This window comes from Spermophilus citellus (genome assembly GCF_964194105.1).
Source record: "Spermophilus citellus genome assembly, chromosome: 18".
Taxonomy (NCBI): domain Eukaryota; kingdom Metazoa; phylum Chordata; class Mammalia; order Rodentia; family Sciuridae; genus Spermophilus; species Spermophilus citellus.
In genome coordinates, this window is record NC_138200.1 from 52,851,487 (window position 1) to 52,871,208 (window position 19,722).

Below are 19,722 nucleotides of genomic sequence, written 5' to 3' on the forward strand. Positions count from 1 at the left end.
CAGTCATGTCAAGCACTAATTAGAAAAAACTAAATGTATTCTGTGCACCTTGGATTATTTGCTACATGTCTATCTTTGTGAGTGTGTGTGCATGCACATACACACACTTTTTTTTTTTTCAGTGTTGGGAATTGAAACCATGGTCTTACATATGCTAGCCTAGTACCCTACCACTGAGCTATGTTCCCAGCCCGTTGCTAAGTTGCCAGGGCAGGCTTCAAAATTTCGATCCTCCTGCCTCAGCCTACTGATTTGGCCAGCATCCTGATTTTATTATAAAATCAGTGACATTTAGAAGAGAAGATATGAGTGCATCTGGAAATATTCTAATAACACTTGATAGATGATCAAGAATGAGTCTTACACAGAGCCTAAAGTACACAGTGTTATATACTTGAGTTAATGGCAGAAAGTAAAGATTTAACTAACACCCAGGTCTCCTGATTCTAGGAGTTCAGCAATCATGTTTATAATTAGCCTATGGGTTGAGGTGTTAGAGTGAGTATAGAACATACAGAATAAGTGAAAGAAAATGCCATTTTCATACTGGTGAGTGAAGCTCAGTGGTGGAGCACTTGCCTTAGCATGCAAAAGACCCTGGATTTAATCACTAGAATCACAAAGCAAATGAACAAACAAAAACCATAAATGTCATTTTCTCCATAGATGCTTGTTTTATGAGAGGGGTTAGGACCATCTTAATGTAATTCTCAGTATTAGATGAAGTTTTAAATGTTCTCTATTTCATCCTCTTCTACCAGAGGAGCACTTTAGTGTTCTTTGTGATATTATATTTCTTTGGGTTCCTTTGGAACATCTCAAAGCCTCTGAAGTTCTAGCTCTTCTTCTTGTTTTATGTGGACTCTGATGCCTCTGGAATCATGCAGAATTAATTGAATCCTTCTCTTCACTGATGTTTAAGTTTATTTTCACAGTGCGATATCCAGAGGGAACATACACTAGTCAGTTCAGTGTAGGTTAGGATTATAGGTTAGGATCATCACCTTACTTCTTCAGAAGACTATCATTATGTCTTGAGATCATGGGATTTTCTTAGCTTCATTGTGCTGTTACTTTAAATTGTGAGTTATAATTATTTTCAAACTCATCCCCCTTTGTTTGTATCAAAGACTAAACTTTACAGTTATTCTCATTCAGTTTCATTGAGGTGGTTTTGACCCCCTCAAAACAACTTTCCAAGCTTAAAAGAGTTCCAGAAGCATTTGTGTTTAATAGATGTATAGTTCCTGCTTCAGGGAGCATACCTTAGGGGTAATAACAGCTGGACTTTAACCCAGCAGTTCTCTTTCAGTCAGTCCCCTTGGAAGGCTGTAGTCTATACTCATTCAAGGAATTATTCAAGACTAATTTTGATACTTGCCTTTATTTTTTTTTCCTTAGCTCCCTTCATATATCATTGTCTGACCTTGAAAAGTGTGTTCTAAAGCATCAGATTATCAATGAGTTTCTATTCATGCTATAATTGGTATGCTTAGAACTGTAATTTTTTCATAAACTTCTCTGCATTATGATGTATTTACCCCACTTTTGGGACCAAAGATTTAACCACTTATTTTATAATAAATGTAGAAATTGTCATGGTTATGTTTTAAAGATTACACTATTGTAAAACTAGACTGTCTTAGACCATTAAATGTAGTCCCATTTAATTTGTGATTGAGCTAACTGAATCCTGTTACAACTTTCCATTAGAGTCCTTTCTCGAATCCCATTTGTCCTCCTTTGTTCACAGATGAACAGAGCTGCAGCTGCAGCTTTTTATCAGAGAAGAGGTTGCATGTTAAATATAGCCTGACCTGCTGGCTGTGGTGAAAACTGACACTGCCACTTGCCGGTTCTGTGTAGCAACATGCTGATCCTGACATTTAGGGCAACTGCAAATTTGACAGTAAACGGGGTCTCTAGATATGACCCTAGCTGTTTCAGTTCTGTGTGTAAGTGACAAACAGAAAAGCCTGCTTTTAAGTAGATAATTTTTTTTTAAAGCAAGGAAATGGTAAACCCATGATCTAAATGGTTACTTAATGGGGGAAGCAGGAAGCTTGTGTGAGGGAGGAACAGAGAGGTAATTATGTCAGCATTTTGGTGCACCTGTTAGATAGTAGTTTCACTAGTGTTTACATATTTATATAAATAATTATATTTAAATAAAATATGCCATGCACAGCTAATAGGGAGAGAGTATCATGAATGAGGTTATTATAGTTAATCTACTTCTGGATACTGGAGAAGAGGGGAAAAGATAGTTAATAACTGAACTATCTCCTTTAAGTGTGACACTGGCTCCTCTTTCAGGAAACATAAATGTACCATCCAGCCTTAGACATATTTATGATGAATAATTCCAGAGACTGAAAAGTCCCATAAGTAATGTCATGTAGGTTTGGATTCTGGCTTACGCAGAATATTCAAGACCTTAGACACTACTATCCTGGTATATACAATAAGAAACATTAATTTTCAGATCCAATGAAGAAAAAAGGTATTTTATATCAAGCGTGTCTTTGTATCTTTATAGACACAATTATTCTATACCTTTAAAAATAAATGTTTTACAATGTGAGCAACAAATTTTTCTTTTAATTAACTTTATATTAAAATTTATACGAAAGCTAGGAAAAAATCCAAGAAAGGCCACTGTTAAATAAATAGCACATGAACCAGGTGTGGTGGCACACACCTATAATCCCAGCTGCTTGGGAGGCTAAGCAAAGAGCATCACAAAACTGAGGCCATTCTGGACAATGTACTATTGAGACTCTGGCTTAGTGTAAAGTAAGAAAGAATGGGGATATAGCCCAATGCTTGAAGGCTTGCTTAGAATATTAAAGCCCTGGGTTCAATTTCTACTTACTTAGCATACTTGAAGCCTTGGATTCAATCCCTAGTTTGTATGTGGAGGGGGTGGACAGACATATAACAAGTCTGCAAAATATTTATTTAAAAATTATTGCTGGTGATGCACGCCTGTAATCCCGGCTGCTCAGGAGGCTGAGGCAGGAGGATCTTGTTCAAAACTAGCCTTGGCAATTTAGCAAGGCCCTAAGCAAGTCAGTGAGACCCTCTGTCTAAAAAATAAAATAGAAAAAAGAGTTAGGGATATGGCTCAGTGGTTAAGTGCCCCTAGATTCACTCCCTAGTACCAAACAAATCAAAACAAAAATTATCAATTATAATTACTATTTCTCAGCAAGAGAAACAATAAGAGAGGTAAATAGGGAGCCTACATCCTGGGAACAAATTTTTACTCCTCACACTTCAGATAGAGCCCTAATATCCAGAGTATACAAAGAACTCAAAAAATTAAACAATAAGAAAACAAATGGGCAAAGGACCTGAACAGACACTTCTCAGAGGAGGACATACAATCAATCAACAAGTACATGAAAAAATGCTCTCCATCTCTAGCAGTCAGAGAAATGCAAATCGAAACCACCCTAAGATACCATCTCACTCCAGTAAGATTGGCAGCCATTATGAAGTCAGACAACAACAAGTGCTGGTGAGGATGTGGGGGAAAAGGTACATTTGTACATTGCTGGTGGAACTGCAAATTGGTGTGGCCAATTTGGAAAGCAGTATGGAGATTCCTTGGAAAGCTGGGAATGGAACCACCATTTGACCCAGCTATTCCCCTTCTCCGACTATTCCCTAAAGACATTAAAAGAGCGTACTATAGGGTTACTGCTACATGATGTTCATAGCAGCACAATTCAAAATAGCTAGACTGTGGAACCAACCTAGATGCCCTTCAGTAGATGAATGGATTAAAAAAATGTGGCATTTATACACAATGGAATATTACTCTGCACTAAAAAATGACAAAATGATGGAATTTGCAGGGAAATGGATGGCATTAGAGCAGATTATGCTAAGTGAAGCTAGCCAATCCCTAAAAAACAAATGCCAAATGTCTTCTTTGATATAAGGAGAACAACTAAGAACAGAGCAGGGAGGAAGAGCATGAGAAGAAGTTTAACATTAAACAGGGAGGAGAGGTGGGAGGGAAAGGGAGAGAGAAGGGAAATTGCATGGAAATGGAAGGAGACCCTCATTGTTATACAAAATTACATATAAGAGGAAGTGAGGGGAAAGGGGAAAAAAAACAAGGGGGAGAAATGAATTACAGTAGATGGGGTAGAGAGAGAAGTTGGGAGGGGAGGGGAGGGGAGGGGGGATAGTAGAGGATAGGAAAGGCAACAGAACACAACAGACACTAGTATGGCAGTATGTAAAAAAGTGGATATGTGAATGATGTGATTCTGCAATCTGTATACGGGTAAAAATGGGAGTTCATAACCCACTTGAATCTAATGTATGAAATATGATATGTCAAGAACTATGTAATGTTTTGAACAACTAATAATAAAAATTAAAAAAAAAAAAGAAAAAAGAGGATGTGGCTCAGTGGTTAAGTGCCCCTACATTCACTCCCTAGTACCAAACAAACCAAAACAAAAATTATCAATTATAATTACTATTTCTTGATAATAAAACTCCCATTTTATTGAGTAATGTGGTAGGCACTTTGCTAGTAGCACATTCTTCCTAATAATTCTTGAAATGTGAATTATTAGCTTTATTTTCATAGACTTGGCTCAGGGAGCTTAAGTACTATCATATTGTTAAAACACCACAAATACTGAAACTTACATTTGAATCCAGGTCTATCTGAAATTTAAATTGTCTTAAATGTTAAGTGATTTCTAAAAGAACTGTGATTGATGACTTTATATAATCTTGCCTCTGTAAACACAACAACCTAGTAACTTTGTAAAGCCTGTCATATGTTAGATGGTTAAAGCCAGTGTCTTATTCTATTTTAAAATTCATGTCCTCTTTTTAAGTTTCTTTGAAGATAGATTATTCATAGGGACAAAAATATTTCAAATGAATCATAATTTAATTTTAGGCTCATCAGTTAAACTGTGATTTGTGGCAGTTCTCAGACTTGGCACCTCTTGCCAGGGATCTTAGCTTTTGATAGACTTAGATAAACATATCCAGACCAGCTCTTCTCTGTTTGAAGATAGTTGACTCTTTTTTTTTTAAGTGATTCTTTTTAGTTTAGCTGTCCTTTTTTTTTTTTTTTTTAAGAGAGAGAGGAGAGAGAGAGAGAGAATTTTTAATATTTATTTTTTAGTTCTTGGCAGACACAACATCTTTGTTGGTATGTGGTGCTGATGATCGAACCCGGGCCGCACGCATGCCAGGCGAGCGCGCTACCGCTTGAGCCACATCCCCAGCCCTTTTTTTTTTTTTTCTTAAAACATTTCTCAAATGTAGAATTATCCCATTTATCTGGGCAAGAGGAAAAGCATGAAACTTTAATTTCTGATGGAAAATAAGATAGGATTGGGCTGGGGATGTGGCTCAAGCGGTAGCGCGCTCACCTGGCATGCGTGCGGCCCCGGGTTCGATCCTCAGCACCACATACGAAACAAAAATGTTGTGTCCACCGATAACTAAAAAAAAAAAAAATTAAAAAAAATTTTTTTTAAAAATCAACTAAAAAAATTTTAAAAAAAAAGATAGGATTGACGGTTATAGTTGCAGGCATTTTAGCTTCTATGAAAATATGGAACAGATTGATTCTCTGAAGACCATATTGTATATTTAAAAGTATCTATAAATACTTTTGAAATTGATTTGTTGTTATTGTTGTTTTGGTATTAGGGATTGAACCCAGGGGTGCTTTACCAGTTAGTTGCTTCCGCAGCCCTTTTTATTTTTAATATTGTAGATGGACACAATATCTTTATTTTATTTATTTATTTTTATGTGGTGCTGTGCTGAGGATCAAACCCATTGCCTCATGTGTACAGGGTAAGTGCTCTACCACTGAGTCAAAACCCCAGCCTCACCCCCAGCCCTTTTTAATTTTTGAGATAGGGTCTTGATGTGTTATCCAGGGTGGCTTGGACCTTGTGATCCTCTTGCCACTGCCTCCTAAGTCACTGGTATTTTAGGCATATGCCACTATGCCTGTCTGGAATGGGAAATGTAAGATTTTTATCTGTTATTGATATAATCATTATTTTTAATAACTAATACATTATATGATTCCAGATGCTAAAAGTATGGTACATAGTGAAAAATCTCTCTGCTAGGTACTCAGTTGTCCTCTATATGGACAGTTGGAATTAACCAACCAATTTTTTGGCTATCACTCCAGAGTTATTTTATGTATTTATAAAGTTGATTATATTTTTCCACATTTTTACTGGGATATTATATATTATTCTGTGCTTTACTTTTTCTAAATAATATTGAATCTTGTATATTCAATAGAATATATTGCTCTCCTGTAACATGAAAGAGTCCTTGGATGATTTTCAGGGGCGAGGTTTCTGGAATTTTGAACCCAGTGTCTCGCACATGCTATGCATATGTTCTATCATTGAGATACAACACTATTCTGGAAGATTTTGTTAGTAGAATATTCCATAAAATATGAACTCGCAGGTACTCTATCACTGAGCTACATTCCCCAGCATTTTTTATTTTTGAGACAGGGTCTCCCTACATTGTCCAGGATGGCCTTCCAATCCTCCTGCCCAGCTTCTTGAGTAGCTGGGATTTTAGGCAGGCAGGTAGCAAGTTTGAGGCTAGCCTGGGCAATTTAGTGAGACCCTGTTTCAAAATAAAAAAATAGAAACTGCTGGGGATGTAGTTCAGGGGTAGAGCACCCTGGGTTCACTTCCCAGTGCAGGTAAATTTTTTTAAAAATCAGGAATTGTGACTCCTCCAAATTTGCTCATTTTTGTCAGTATCATTTTGGCTTTTTGAGATTCCCTGTGAATTTCAGGGTGGATTTTTCTATGTGTCATAGACTTTGATAGGAATTGCATTGAATTTGTACCTCATTTTGAATGATACTGTCATCATAACAATATTAGTCTTCCAACCCATGAACATGGGATATTTTCCTTTTGTTTTTGTTTTCATTCTTCAGTTTCTTTAATCTGTGTAGTTTTCATTTTAGAAATCTCCTGCCTCCTTGGTTAATTGTTTAGTATTGTGTTCCTTTTGTTGCTATCATAAATGGAATTGATTCCATTCTTTGGATTATTCATTGAAATTATGTTGATTTTTTTATCCTGCAACTTTGTTAACTTATTATCATTAACATTTTTGTGTGAGGGGGATCCTTTAGAGTTTTACATGTATAGGTTGAATAGAAGTGGCAAAAGTGAGCATCCTTGCTTTGTTGAGGGAAAAGCTTTCAGGCTTTCACAGTTGAATATGTTAGCTTGAAGGTTTTTCTTACATAGCCTTTATCATGTTGAGGAAATTTCTTTTTATTCCTAGTTTGTTGTTTTTAAATTTGTTTGTTGTTTTTAAAATTGAATTTTGATAGATGCTTTTCTGCATCAGTTGAGATCGTCTTGTGTTTTTTCTCTTTCATCCTATTAATGTGATGTATTACATTGATTTTCATATGTCAAATTATCCTTGCATTCTGAAAGTAAGACCCATTTGGTCATGATGAATAACTCTTTTAAAGTGGTGCTAAATTCAGTTTGACTAGTTTTTGTTAAGGAATTTTGCATCTGTATTTTTAAAAGATTTTTTTTTTCTTCCCTTGACCCTTGCAATGCTGGGGATTGAATCCAGGACCTTGTGCAATACTCTACTACTGAACTACACTCCAGAATCTCTTGTAATGTCTTTGTCTGGTTTTGACATCAGGGTAATACTGGCCTTGGGATGAGTTAGAAAATGTTTCCTCCTCTTTAATCTCTTGGAAGTTTCTGAAGAATTGGTGTTAATTCTTCTATAAATGTTTAGACAAAGTTTTTGTGATCAGGAGAGGTGAGTGAGATATATTTTGGATCTGTCACTGCTGCTTCAAGGAAGTATAAAGATGTCTGAAAGACTGCTTATTTCCGTAAAGTACCGTCTGAAATTACCACTGAGTTAGCCAGTTCACCAAAGCCACTAGTGTCTTTTGGGACTATTAGTTTGTTCCTGCATTTCCTTCTTATAATTTATGTGCTGATTTACGTGGAATCACATGTCTCACACTTTGAAGTCTGTTTTGGAGGATTCCATTGTAGAGATTGGGTACACTTAGGATACTTTGGCGGGGGGGAATAAATATATATATATTTAGTCTCTCAAATACTTTGCACATACTGGAATCTTTAAATTAACCCTGAAAACTATGTGATTTCTCAAATTTAATAATAAAAAAACTTGAGACAGAAAAATGTTGCCTAAGCAAAGGATTTCTGGGTTTTTTTGTTTGTTTGACTTTACTCTTTTAGCAGGATGAGTTTTATATAGATTTTTTTTTTTAATATTTATTTTTTAGTTCTCGGCGGACACAACATCTTTGTTGGTATGTGGTGCTGAGGATCGAACCCGGGCCGCACGCATGCCAGGCGAGCGCACTACCGCTTGAGCCACATCTCCAGCCCCAGTTTTATATAGATTAACTCCTTTGTTTTTCTTTTGTCTGCTTAAGATGAGGGTACTAATTAGTGTTTACAGAGATTTTTCTCTTCCAAAGTTTGTTTCTTTTGTTTGAAGTTATACAACAATGGCCAAAAGTAATTCCTCGTAGGCCAAAGCAGAAGGTTTGAGGAATTGCTGATACTTTTATAAAAACTATTATATTTAAAACTGAATTTATACCTCAAGATCACTAAAAGCAATATTTTAGCTCTTTTAAATTATTGCCTTGTTTTTTTTTTTTTTGTTTGTTTGTTTTTGTTTTTGTTTTTGTACTGGGGATTGAACCCAGGGGTACTTAACCACTGAGCCACATCCCCAGCCCTTTTTATATTTTGTGATAGGGCCTTCCTAAATTGATGAGACCTTGAATTCAGGATTCTCCTGAGCCTCCTGAGCTGCTGAGATTACAGGCATATGCCCCAATGCCTGACTAAATTATTACCTTTTTAATTAGAAATCATCCATCACTTAAACTATTTGGACTCCAGTATTTATATTATCTAATAAAATATGGGGAGCCATTTTATGCAGTTTTGATTGATAAGTAAATTCCTCTTGATTATAGAAGAAAACAGGCTGGGCACTGTAGTGGATTAAGTTCACCCTCTGGTTTGTTCCATTCGGTAGTGATCTTGTCTTCTTTGACACAGAGCAGTTTATGTCTGACTTGGAACACCAGCCATCAGGTTCAGCAGAGAAATGGCCTAACCACAGTGAGCTCTCATGTCCAGCTCCTTTCTGGAGAATCTAGAGGGTGAGTGTTGATTGAAATGTGTCATTGTTTTTGTGCCCTAGTCTTGGTATTTGCATGCATTGGCTCAATTTGCATGTGCTACACAGGAGGGGGTATGCACAGGCACCTTCTTGGTAGAACCACTTGTTACCTTTGAAGCTATACTTTCACCCAGACTCTGTTTTTCAAATTAACCATATTTAGGCTCTTATATTTGTGCTTATAATTTTAGTCTGGATTTGAATGAAAGGCAAGTGTTTAATTAGATTTATTAAGTAGCAGAGCGAGGCTCCATATGTATGATTTCTGTAGTTTGGATGCTTGGTAAATTTGGTTGTTAATCAAGTGTGTTAGCCTGTTTATTGCTGGTCAAGTACTCATTCTGGTTAAGTTTTGGTGTGAGGTAGTATGGAATGGAAATAAAGCAGGAAGTTGTATCCACTTTTCAGAGGCAATCCAAAGTGTTTATCCTTGGCCTATACTGAGTCCCATGTTTGTACTGTTAGTTCATCTGGGACTTCACTTGGAGGGAAGCCAGCATACTAGGGAGTCAGTCTGTGAGGGAGGAGGCTACCAGGGCTCTGGACCTCAATAGCTGTCCAGGAACACAACCCTCCCTATCATTGAGCCCTAGTCTTGGTATTTGCATGCAAATACCAAGTTCTTCAAGTACTCTCAAAGTCTGTGCTGGAAATTGTAAACATATTCATTGTAATTCTCTAAATGCCATTTGAATTTCATTTAAATATGAATTTAGTTTTAGAAGGGGCCTTAGTATGTCTACATGCAAATTTTAAGGATTTTGAATCTTCTGTATTATTCATCAGAGAGAGCACCAAAACCCTGCAGAAGCTGGACCTACCCTGGTCTCACATCATTCTTATCTGATCATGAGAGGAATAATAGTGGTGACTAGATTCCTGTATGGGGGTATGTAAAACTTTTAGGAGATTTATAACCAGAAGATTTGAAAGAATTTTCTGATATTATAGGTAAGAAAAGCTTCCAGAAAAATTAGTAGATAAATCACCCTAGTCACATCATAGCCAAACCAAGACTAAACCTTATTTCTTTCAGTGTTTACCTTAGTGCTTTTCCCATGTGTGAAAACATTGGTCACTAGTAATCTTGGTAAGAAAGAAGTGTTGCTGTGAGAGCATAGAAACTAGTGTAAAAACATCCTTTTAAGATGTTAAAGCCCCCCAGATGCGGTGGCCCACACCTGTAATCCCAAAGGTTCTAGAGTCTGAAGCAAGAAGGATCCTGAAAGAAAAGTGACCACAACACTCAGAGCAACCAAGAGATCTTTATTACAGCAGTGCAACAGAGGAGAAAAGAGAGAAAGAGGAGAGAGAGAGAAAGCAAGAGAGAGAGGCGCCCCCCCCCCTTGCAGGAGGGAGTTTTTATAGCCCAAATCTAATGAGGTCTCTGGGTCTGCAAGCTGCCTTGTTGGCACAGGGGGGTTACGTGTTCCGGCCTTGAGCAGGGGGGCGAAGTGCTCAGCCTTGAGCTGCACCTAACAGATCCCAAGTTCAAGGCCAACCTCAGCAACTTAGTGAAGCCCTTAGCAATTAAATGAGACCCTGTATAAACAAAATATTAAAAAGGGCTGAGGGGTGGCTCATTGGTTAAGCATCCCTGAGGTCAGTCCCTGGTACTAGAAAACAAAAATGTTAAAGCCTTGAAAGAAAGAATTAGATATAGGGGGGAAATGTGGAGGTCTAGTGTTTGTTTGCTTGCTTGCTTTTTTGAGATGGAGAGACCCATGTTAAGCACTGATGAGAAACATCAAGGAGGGGAAGATGGATAGATTGAGACTGATAACAGATATAGAGAATGAAGAAAATTGATGGAGCAGGTCATGAAAAGGACCCTAGAGCACATGTCATAGAATGAATTCTATGGATTTATAGTTCTGAAACCCAGCTTTGTGCCCCCTTGAGGTAATAGATTTGGAAGTCAACAGTTGACAGGATTTTTTAGAGAAAATAAAGGGATCTTCTGATAATTCTAAAATATTTTTGAGGGACTGAGGATGTAGCTCAGTGGTAGAGCATGTGCCTAGCATGCATGAAGCCCATATTTCAGTTCCCAGCATGGCGGGTGGGCAGTGGATGGCAGGGTGCCAGGTACTCTCTCAGACTCAAATTGACCCAAATTGAAAAGAACAGCCTATTTTTTCATGTTTCAGTTTTTGCTGATAAAAAAAGTACACACCAATATTTGAATATTCTTTCAATTACCTGTGTACTGTTTTCCTCAGCTGGAGCTTTAATGTTTGTAAAGTGTTTTGTTACAGATAATTTAAAAAAAAAAGATCTGACATCACACACATCAAAAGTTTCTTAAAAAGAAAGGAGTCTAGCTGGCCGTGGTTGGTGCATGCCTGTAACCCAGAAGCTGAGGAGGCTGAGGCAGGAGGATTGCAAATTTGAGGTTGGAGATGTAGCTCAGGCAGAGCACCCCTGGTTTGATTGCCAACGCAGGAAAAAAAAAAAAACAAATTCGTTAAAAAGCTGAGTGCAATGGCATAGGCCTACAGTTCCAGCTACTCAAGAGGCTGAGGCAGGAAGATTGCTTGAGCCCAGCAATTTGAGGGTAACCTGGGCAACTTAGCAATATCTCATCTCAAAATAATAATAGGGGGTTAGAAGTTTAGCTCAGAGGCAGAGTGCTTGCCTAGCTGGTAAAGCCTGGAGTAAGGCCCTGGAGTTCTATCCTCAGCCCTGGGTGGAAAAAAGGAATAATAACAGTAACAATAACATGTCAGTTAAAAACCTGGTCTGAGAAACCTTGAGTTGGTATCTTGCTTAAAATACATAAATATCCTTTCTGGGTTCCCATTATGGTGTTGAGTTTTATTTTCATTAGTATAAGCTAAGCTAATGTAATGAAGATCCTAAAGTATAATGGTTTAATCATATTAGAAGTTTCTCTCAAACCTTATGGTAACTCAGATCAGAATTCCTTTTGAGTTATTGTTTCTTTCTCCTCTAAGTTTTGTCAAAAACAGTCATCACTTGCAGGGCTGAATCTTAACCTGAAGCAAGGTGTGGGGGAAGGGATGGAAAGAGAAAGCCAAGCAAGTGATGAAAAAGATGTAAACATTAGTGTTTTGCTTATCATACATTGGAGTTGGATTTCGGTTTTGTACCAGGGATTGAAACCGTGGATGTTTAACCGATGAACCATATCCCCAGGCTTTTTATTATTTTTTTTGAGACAGGATCTCCCTTAGTCAGGCTGACTTTGAACTTGCGATCTTCCTGCCTCACCTTCCCAAGTCTCTGGGATTACATGTGTGCGCCACCATACCTGTCAACATTAGAGAAATTTCAATGGCCATACTTTAGTTAAATGGGGAAAGCAAGGAAATCTAGTCTGTAGCTGAGCAGCCATTGTGGCTAGTTAAATCTCAGTTATTAAAAAAGAATAAATTGAGACAGCAGGCTACCATAGATATCATCTGAATTTTTCTTTTGGCACTGGGGATTGAGTGCAGGGGCATTTTACAACTGACTGAAATACATCACCATTCCTTTTTATTTTTTATGTTGAGACAGGGTCTTGCTAAGTTGCTAAGGGTCTTGTCAAGAGGCTGATCTCAAACTTGTGACCATCTCCTTAAATTAATACCCAGAGACTAAATTACACCTTTAATATTGGGGTTTTAGAAAAGGAAGAAAAGATGAACTTGAGGTCTTGGGTGGTAGCTCAGTGGTAGAGCATTTGCCTAGCATGTGTGAGGCACTGGGTTCAATTCTCAGTACAATAAATAAATAAATAAATATCCATCAACAACTAATAAATATTTTTTTTAAAAGATGAACTTGAGGGCTGGGGATGTGGCTCGAGCGGTAGTGCCTGCGGCCCGGGTTCAATCCTCAGCACCACATACAAACAAAGATGTTGTGTCCGCCGAAAACTAAAAAATAAATATAAAAAAAAATTCTCTCTCTCTCTCTCTCAAAAAAAAAAAAAAAAAAAAAAAAAGATGAACTTGACAAAATTCTAGTGAATGTTCAATGTAGTCTTAAGGGAAAATAATATTTTGAGCATGGTGGTGCTTGCCTATAAATCCCAGCTTTTCAGGAGGCTGGGGCCAATGGAAGGAATACAAGTTCATGGCCAGCCTGAGCAATTTAGGATAAGACAGTGTCTCAAAATAAACCTTTATAAAGGTCTTAGAGTGTTGTTCAGTGGTTAGAGCCCTTGCCTCCTAACATGGGTTCAGTCCCCAGTATCACTTCCCACCCTTCCCCACCAAAGGAAATAACATTGAGTCTAATAGTACTCAAAATCCTTTACTAAAATGCTCATTAGAAAGTGCTTTTGGAGTTTTGTGTATGTAGCAATGTGACAAAGTGGGAGTGCCCTGGATTACCTTGACTTTTCTTATTGGGTTGTGAGATTTCATACCATACTGTTTTTGTCAGCTCTAACTTTGAATCCTTAAAAATGGGAAATAGCTCTGAAGGAGAGTACTGCTGCTATGCAAGCACCTCATTGTTATATGTAGAAATAGCATTTCAGTGGACTGCTAATTTGAACATTGCTTGGAGGTAAAAGTTTTGTTTTTAACAGCAGATATTGTTGATAGCTCTGATTCTACTTCTGTTATGGTGGCACAGGCAAACCCAGGTGTCGGAGTAGAGGGAGTTGAGGATGGTGGCTGCCAAAAGTGGGCCAGATGCTATGACCTACATAACCTGTTAGCCCTGATGTTAAGGGCCGTTGACTCTTTATTTTAGGCTTTTAACTTACCTTACTTTTTTTTTTTTTAATGGTACTAGGGATTGAATTTAGGGGGCACTCAACCACTAAGCCACATCTCAGCCCTATTTTCTACTTTATTTAGAGATAGGGTCTCACTGAGCATCTTGCCCATTGCTAAGGCTGGCTTTGAACTCATGATCCTCCCATCTTGGCCTCCTGAGCTGCTGGGATTACAGGCATTTGCCACCATGCTCAGCCCCATCTTACTTTTTAAAGGGTATTAGAGGCATAAAAAATTCTTTACTCTTCTACCAGTTCTTAAGTTGGCATCTACTTAGTGGACTAGGGTTTACATAAATCAGTAAATTCATGCGTATATACATTAAAGTTGAAGTGAGAAATGAAATTGCAAGCATTAATTTGTTTTGTTTTTTGGTCCCAGCATTTGAACCCAGGGGTGTGTAACCAATGAGCCACATCCTTAGCCTTTCCCCCTGCACTCCCCCCCCCCCGCACCCCTTTTTTGAGACAGGGTCTAAGTTGCTTAGGGATTTGCTAAGTTACTGAGGCTGGCCTCAAACTTGTGACTCTCTGGCCTCACCTCCTTAGTTTCAGGGATTGCAGGCATGCACTACCACACCTGGCTCAAGATTAGTATTTATAAGAAATAATGGGGCTTGGGCTGGGGCTGAGTGGTGGAGTGCTTGCCTAGCATGTGTGAGGCACTGGATTTGATCCTCAGCACCACATAAAAATAAATAAAGGCAGTGTCCATCTACAGCTAAAAAAAAGTTAATTAAAAAAACCCAAATTTTGTGTTCATCAAAATTGCTAATAATTTATGTATACAACTCTACATCATAGATTTGTTTGCCAGAAAAAAAAAATATATATTTTTTTAATTCTTCAGTTGATGAACGCAGTACTTATATTTTATTTATTTATTTTTATGTGGTGCTGAGGATTGAACCCAGTGCCTTTACATGTTCTAGGCAAGTACTCTACCACTGAGCTACAACCCCAGCCCTGCCAGAAATATTTTTATTTGGTTCAATTGACACCTGAGTTTTGGCCAGTCCCAGCAGGAAGTCATACCTCAGAAACCCAGAGGTTGGAGCCTGAATTTAGAGCTCCCAGAATGAGGAAAAGTAAGGAAAGCAGAGGGCTTGAATAATTGATAAGCTGTGCTCCATTTATTGTTTTTGGTACTGGGGATTGAACCAGGGGTGCTTCACTGAGTCACATGCCCAGCCCTTTTTATTTTTTATTTTGAGAAAGGGTTTCATTAAGTTGCTGAGACTAGCCTTGAACTTGTGATCCTCCTGCTTCAGCCCCCCAAGTCTCTGGTATTACAGGAATGTGCCGCTGCGCCTGGCTCTCAATTTATTGTTAAAAGACTGAAAATACTCAGTTGCAGTTCTGATTTATTGCTCTAAGATTTTTGTTTTCATTCTTTCATATTCCCAAATTGTACTGCAGATTCAGGTAAAGGAAAATGGAAATACCATGACATTGTATAGACTTTCAATTTATGTATTTATTCATTTATTTTTTATAGTACTGAGGATTAAACCCTAGGGCATGTTACCATTCAGCTTCATCCACAGTCATTTTTTTTATTTTAATTTTTTGTAGTTGTAGATGGACAGAATGCCTTTATTTGCTTTTTTATTTTTATGTGATGCTGAGGATCGAACCTAGTACCTCATACATGCCAGGCAACTGCTCTGCCACTGAGCTACAGCCCCAGCCCTCATCCACAGTCATTTTTAGTTTTTATTTTGAGACAGGATCTAGTTCATTTTCTGAGGTTGGTCTCAAACTTGAGATCCTCCTGCTTCAACCTCCCAAATTGCTGGGATTACAAGCATGTGCCACTATGCCCAGCTTAATCAGACTTTTATTATAAATAGTACTCCCTGCTGGGCATGGTGGCACATGCCTGTAATCCCAGCAGTTCGGGAGGCTGAAGCAGAAGGATCACAAGTTCAAGGCTAGTCTCAGCAGTTTAGTGAAGCCCTGAGCAATTTAACAAGACTTCTGTCTCGAATATAAAAAAGGGCTGGGATGTGACTCAGTGATTAAGTGCTCTTGGGTTCAATCCCTGGTACCTAAATAAATGGTACTCCCTGCCCATTTCAGAAAAATGATGTTTTCATCCTTACCTAAGTATTCTTGGTAAGTAGATGAATAGTGCTAGATATGGACCCTCAGTGGCTTGGGAGGCTGAGATAGGAGGATCGCAAGTTCAAAGCAAAAGCCAGGTGCTAAGCAACTCAGTGAGCCTCTGTCTCTAAATAAAATACATAATAGGGCTGGGGATATGACTCAGTGGTTGAGTGCCCCCGAGTTCAATCCCTAGTAAACCTTACCCCCCCCCAAAAAAAAAAGACTCAGAAAATAAAATATCTTATGGTTTGAAGTGCTCACTTTTTTTTTAAGATTTTTTTTTTTTTTTAAACAAAAGAGAAAATGAGGTTGAGAAGTGTCTGAGTGACTTGGGTGAGGCCACCTCACCAACTGGTTTTAGAATTGAGATTCATATCACCCAACTGGCCCCAGCACCAAGGCTTCTTTTGTGCTACCCTGCATCACTACCCGCCCACCCACCCAGCTCTGCCTTACACTCACTCATCTCTGTGAGAACTGAGATAAGAAGACGCAGAGTAGCACCTTATTCCATCTCAGGTGAAAATGTGTGTAAAGTACCATTTTAAATCAGCTTTGATATTTTAAAATCTGAACAATGAAATAAGAATTGAAAAAGATATGTTTCATGGTAGTCTGGAACATCTCTGAAATGACTGATCATGGAAGGGCAATAAGTGATAGCCAAAGATGACTTGTATGTGAACTGCTGGTGCTTGCTTATATTTTGGACTTTTTGCCACTGCTATAAAACTAACCTAAAATAGACACTGTTAAAATCAGATGTCATGTTTTAATATTAATAACATTCTCTGGCTGGATGCCTATAATCCCACTGACTTGGGAGGCTTGATACAGGAGGATCCCAAGTTTGAGGGCATCCTGGGCAACTTAGCAAGACCCTATCTTAAAATAAAAATTTAAAAAGAACAGCTAGAGTGTCCCTGGGTTTGATTCCCAGTACCAGAAAGTTGTTAACAATAGTCTCTGATCCCCTTCCTACCCAATATTTTACTGTATTAGTTCCACATAGCTTCTGAGTGATTGTATTAAATTAGCATCCATGTTATTTCCTCAGTAGTAAGACCCTTGCCTTTCAAGAGATCACAACCTGTTTGTCGGAGAGTGATTGTGTCTGCTGATAATTTAATATGATGGGGAAGGTTAAAGATCATGCCGAGATTGTGGGCCAGTGTGTGCTCTGTCTTAGCACCAGAGTAGCCCATAGAACCCCCAGAATCCATGCTGAAAATACTGTTCTTTGAATTTTGTGTTGCTTGGAATAACAGAGACTACAGGTATCTATTTCAGCCACCTAAATGTTTCTACTTTATGTACTATGTAAGAGGTTTTCATCCTTTCTAATATATTGAGGAAGAAACTGGAGACAAAAATATATTCTTACACAAAGTTTCTCAAGTCAGGAGTAAGCTGAAGTTATATTCTGTTATTCTTTGCAAACAGCTATCAATGAATGATCAGTAGATTCTAGCCTGGCAAATTGATTTTAAAACCATCTGATTATGACCTTTATAAATCTATACCAGTTACTTTCAAAAATTGTCAATTCTTGACTATTGAATAATCATTGAATAATTTTGTAACTGTTTTGTAATTAAATCCCTTTGGCTTCTAATCCCTAATTCTTTCAATATACATTCAGTGCTAATCTCAGTTAAGCCTTTTTTTTTCCTTTTCTCTCTTTTTCTTCTCTCTTTTTTTGTGGGTACTGGGGTTGATTCATGCAGGGCCTTGCATATGCTGGATAAACATTCTTAGCACTACATCCCCAGCCACCCCCACCACACCCTACCCTTTTAAATTTTAGTTTTGAGACAGGGTTTCACTAAGTTGCCCCAGGCTGACCTTACACTTGTGAAACTCTGATCTCAGACTCTGGAGTAGCTGGAATAAGGTATGAAACACTATGTCTGGCAATCAAATCTTTATTTCTCTTTATACTATCTGAGTGTTATCACTTGGAAGTTGCTGACATGAAAACTCGTACTTAGCCAAGCATGTGCCTATAATCCCAGCGGCTCAGGAGGATCGTGAGTTCAAAGCCAGCTTCAGCAATGGTGAGGGTACTAAGCAACTCAGTGAGACCCTATCTCTAAATAAAATACAAAAATGGGCTTGGGATGTGACTCAGTGGTCAAGTGCCCCTGAGTTCAATCCCAGGTACCAAAAAAAAACCAAAAAAAAACAGAAAGATGCTCCCCCTCCCTAGAGTATGTGCTAGGCAAGCACTCGCTGAGCTGCATCTTTAGTCCATTTTTAAAATTTTATTTTGAGGGCTGGGGTTGTGGCTCAGTGGTAAAGTGCTTGCCTTGTATGAGGCACTGGGTTCGATCCTCAATACCCCACCCACACATATACATACATAGATGCATACATACATAAAGCTATTGTGTCCATCTACAACTTAAAAAAATTTTTTGACTGGATTTTGCTAAATTTTGCAAGCTGGCCTTGAATCTGTGCTCTTCCCACTCCAGCCTCCCAAGTAGCTCTGATTACAGGCATATATCATCTCATCCCATGACATGAGATTTCACTAGTCCAGTACCAACATTGTATAGATAAGGAAATAGAGTCTTAGATATGTGAAGTAACTTGTCAAAGAACATGCCTGAAATTGGTGGCAAAGGCTAAATTCAAACCAAACCTAATTTCTAGACTGCTCATCAGCATCCATATTTGCTTTCCCAGGTATTTTCTTATTAGAGCACAAACCTACTCTGACTTATTATTTTCAGCCTTCTGCTTTTCAGTGGAATAAAAATTTTTAGTGCAAAACTTCTCCCACATTTTGAGGTCTAATATGACTGTGTCTAAATTTCTTCTTGCTTTGACAGTACATTATAGCCCTTTGCCCATGGATTTCTTCTTAACTATCATACTTGCTCTCTAGTGTAACCACATTTGCCCAGGTCATTTTTTTTTTTTTTAATTTAAATCATTTTCCTGCCTTACTATGCTTTTGACTTCCAAGAGCATGTTAGGGTTTTTTTTTTTTTTTAAGATAAATTGCACTATTCACTAAGCATGTAACCTTAAGACAAATTATGTGAACTGTTATAGCCTTATTTAATTCATCAATAAAGGAGAATAGTAGTTCACTTAAAGGGTTGCTATGAAGATTATGTAGATATCTAATTTTAGTTCTCTTGTGTATATGCCTAGGAATGGAATTAGTATAGAATTTTTAGTTGAATAGCATGAAATAAAAGACAGAGAACTAAAATTTATTATTTAGGAGATTTAGTTTTTTTTTTTTTATTTTAAAACTAGGCATTGAACCCAGGAATACTTTATCACTGAGTATATACCAAGTCCTTTGTCATTTTTTATTTTGAGATAAGGTCTCTCTAATTTTCTGAGGGTTTTGCTAAATTGTTGAGGCTGGTCTTAAACTTGAGATCCTCCTGTCTTGGCCTCACCGGTTGCTGAGATTATAGGCATGTACCACCATACCTGGCTTGTTTAGGGGATTTGGGATTTTCTTTCCCTTTTTTATTGGTTAAGATGTAAATTCTTTGCATTGGGCCTCATGGAGCACTGTGCTCCCTGAGGTACTTGGCACATCAAAGAAACTGATGGAAAACAAGAGCCTGCATGGCAGTGGCACATGCCTATAATTC

At 38.0% G+C, this 19,722-nt stretch overlaps 1 protein-coding gene across 1 annotated transcript in view; it reads left to right on the plus strand.

Annotated features, from left to right (window-relative positions):
• The window catches only part of NFATC3 (nuclear factor of activated T cells 3), a 99,288-nt gene that overhangs the window by 76,012 nt on the left and 3,554 nt on the right, over positions 1-19,722 (plus strand). The window contains 2 exon segments of the mRNA XM_081273533.1: positions 9,132-9,196; positions 9,199-9,235. Coding sequence (XP_081129659.1) covers positions 9,132-9,196; positions 9,199-9,235 — 102 coding nt within the window.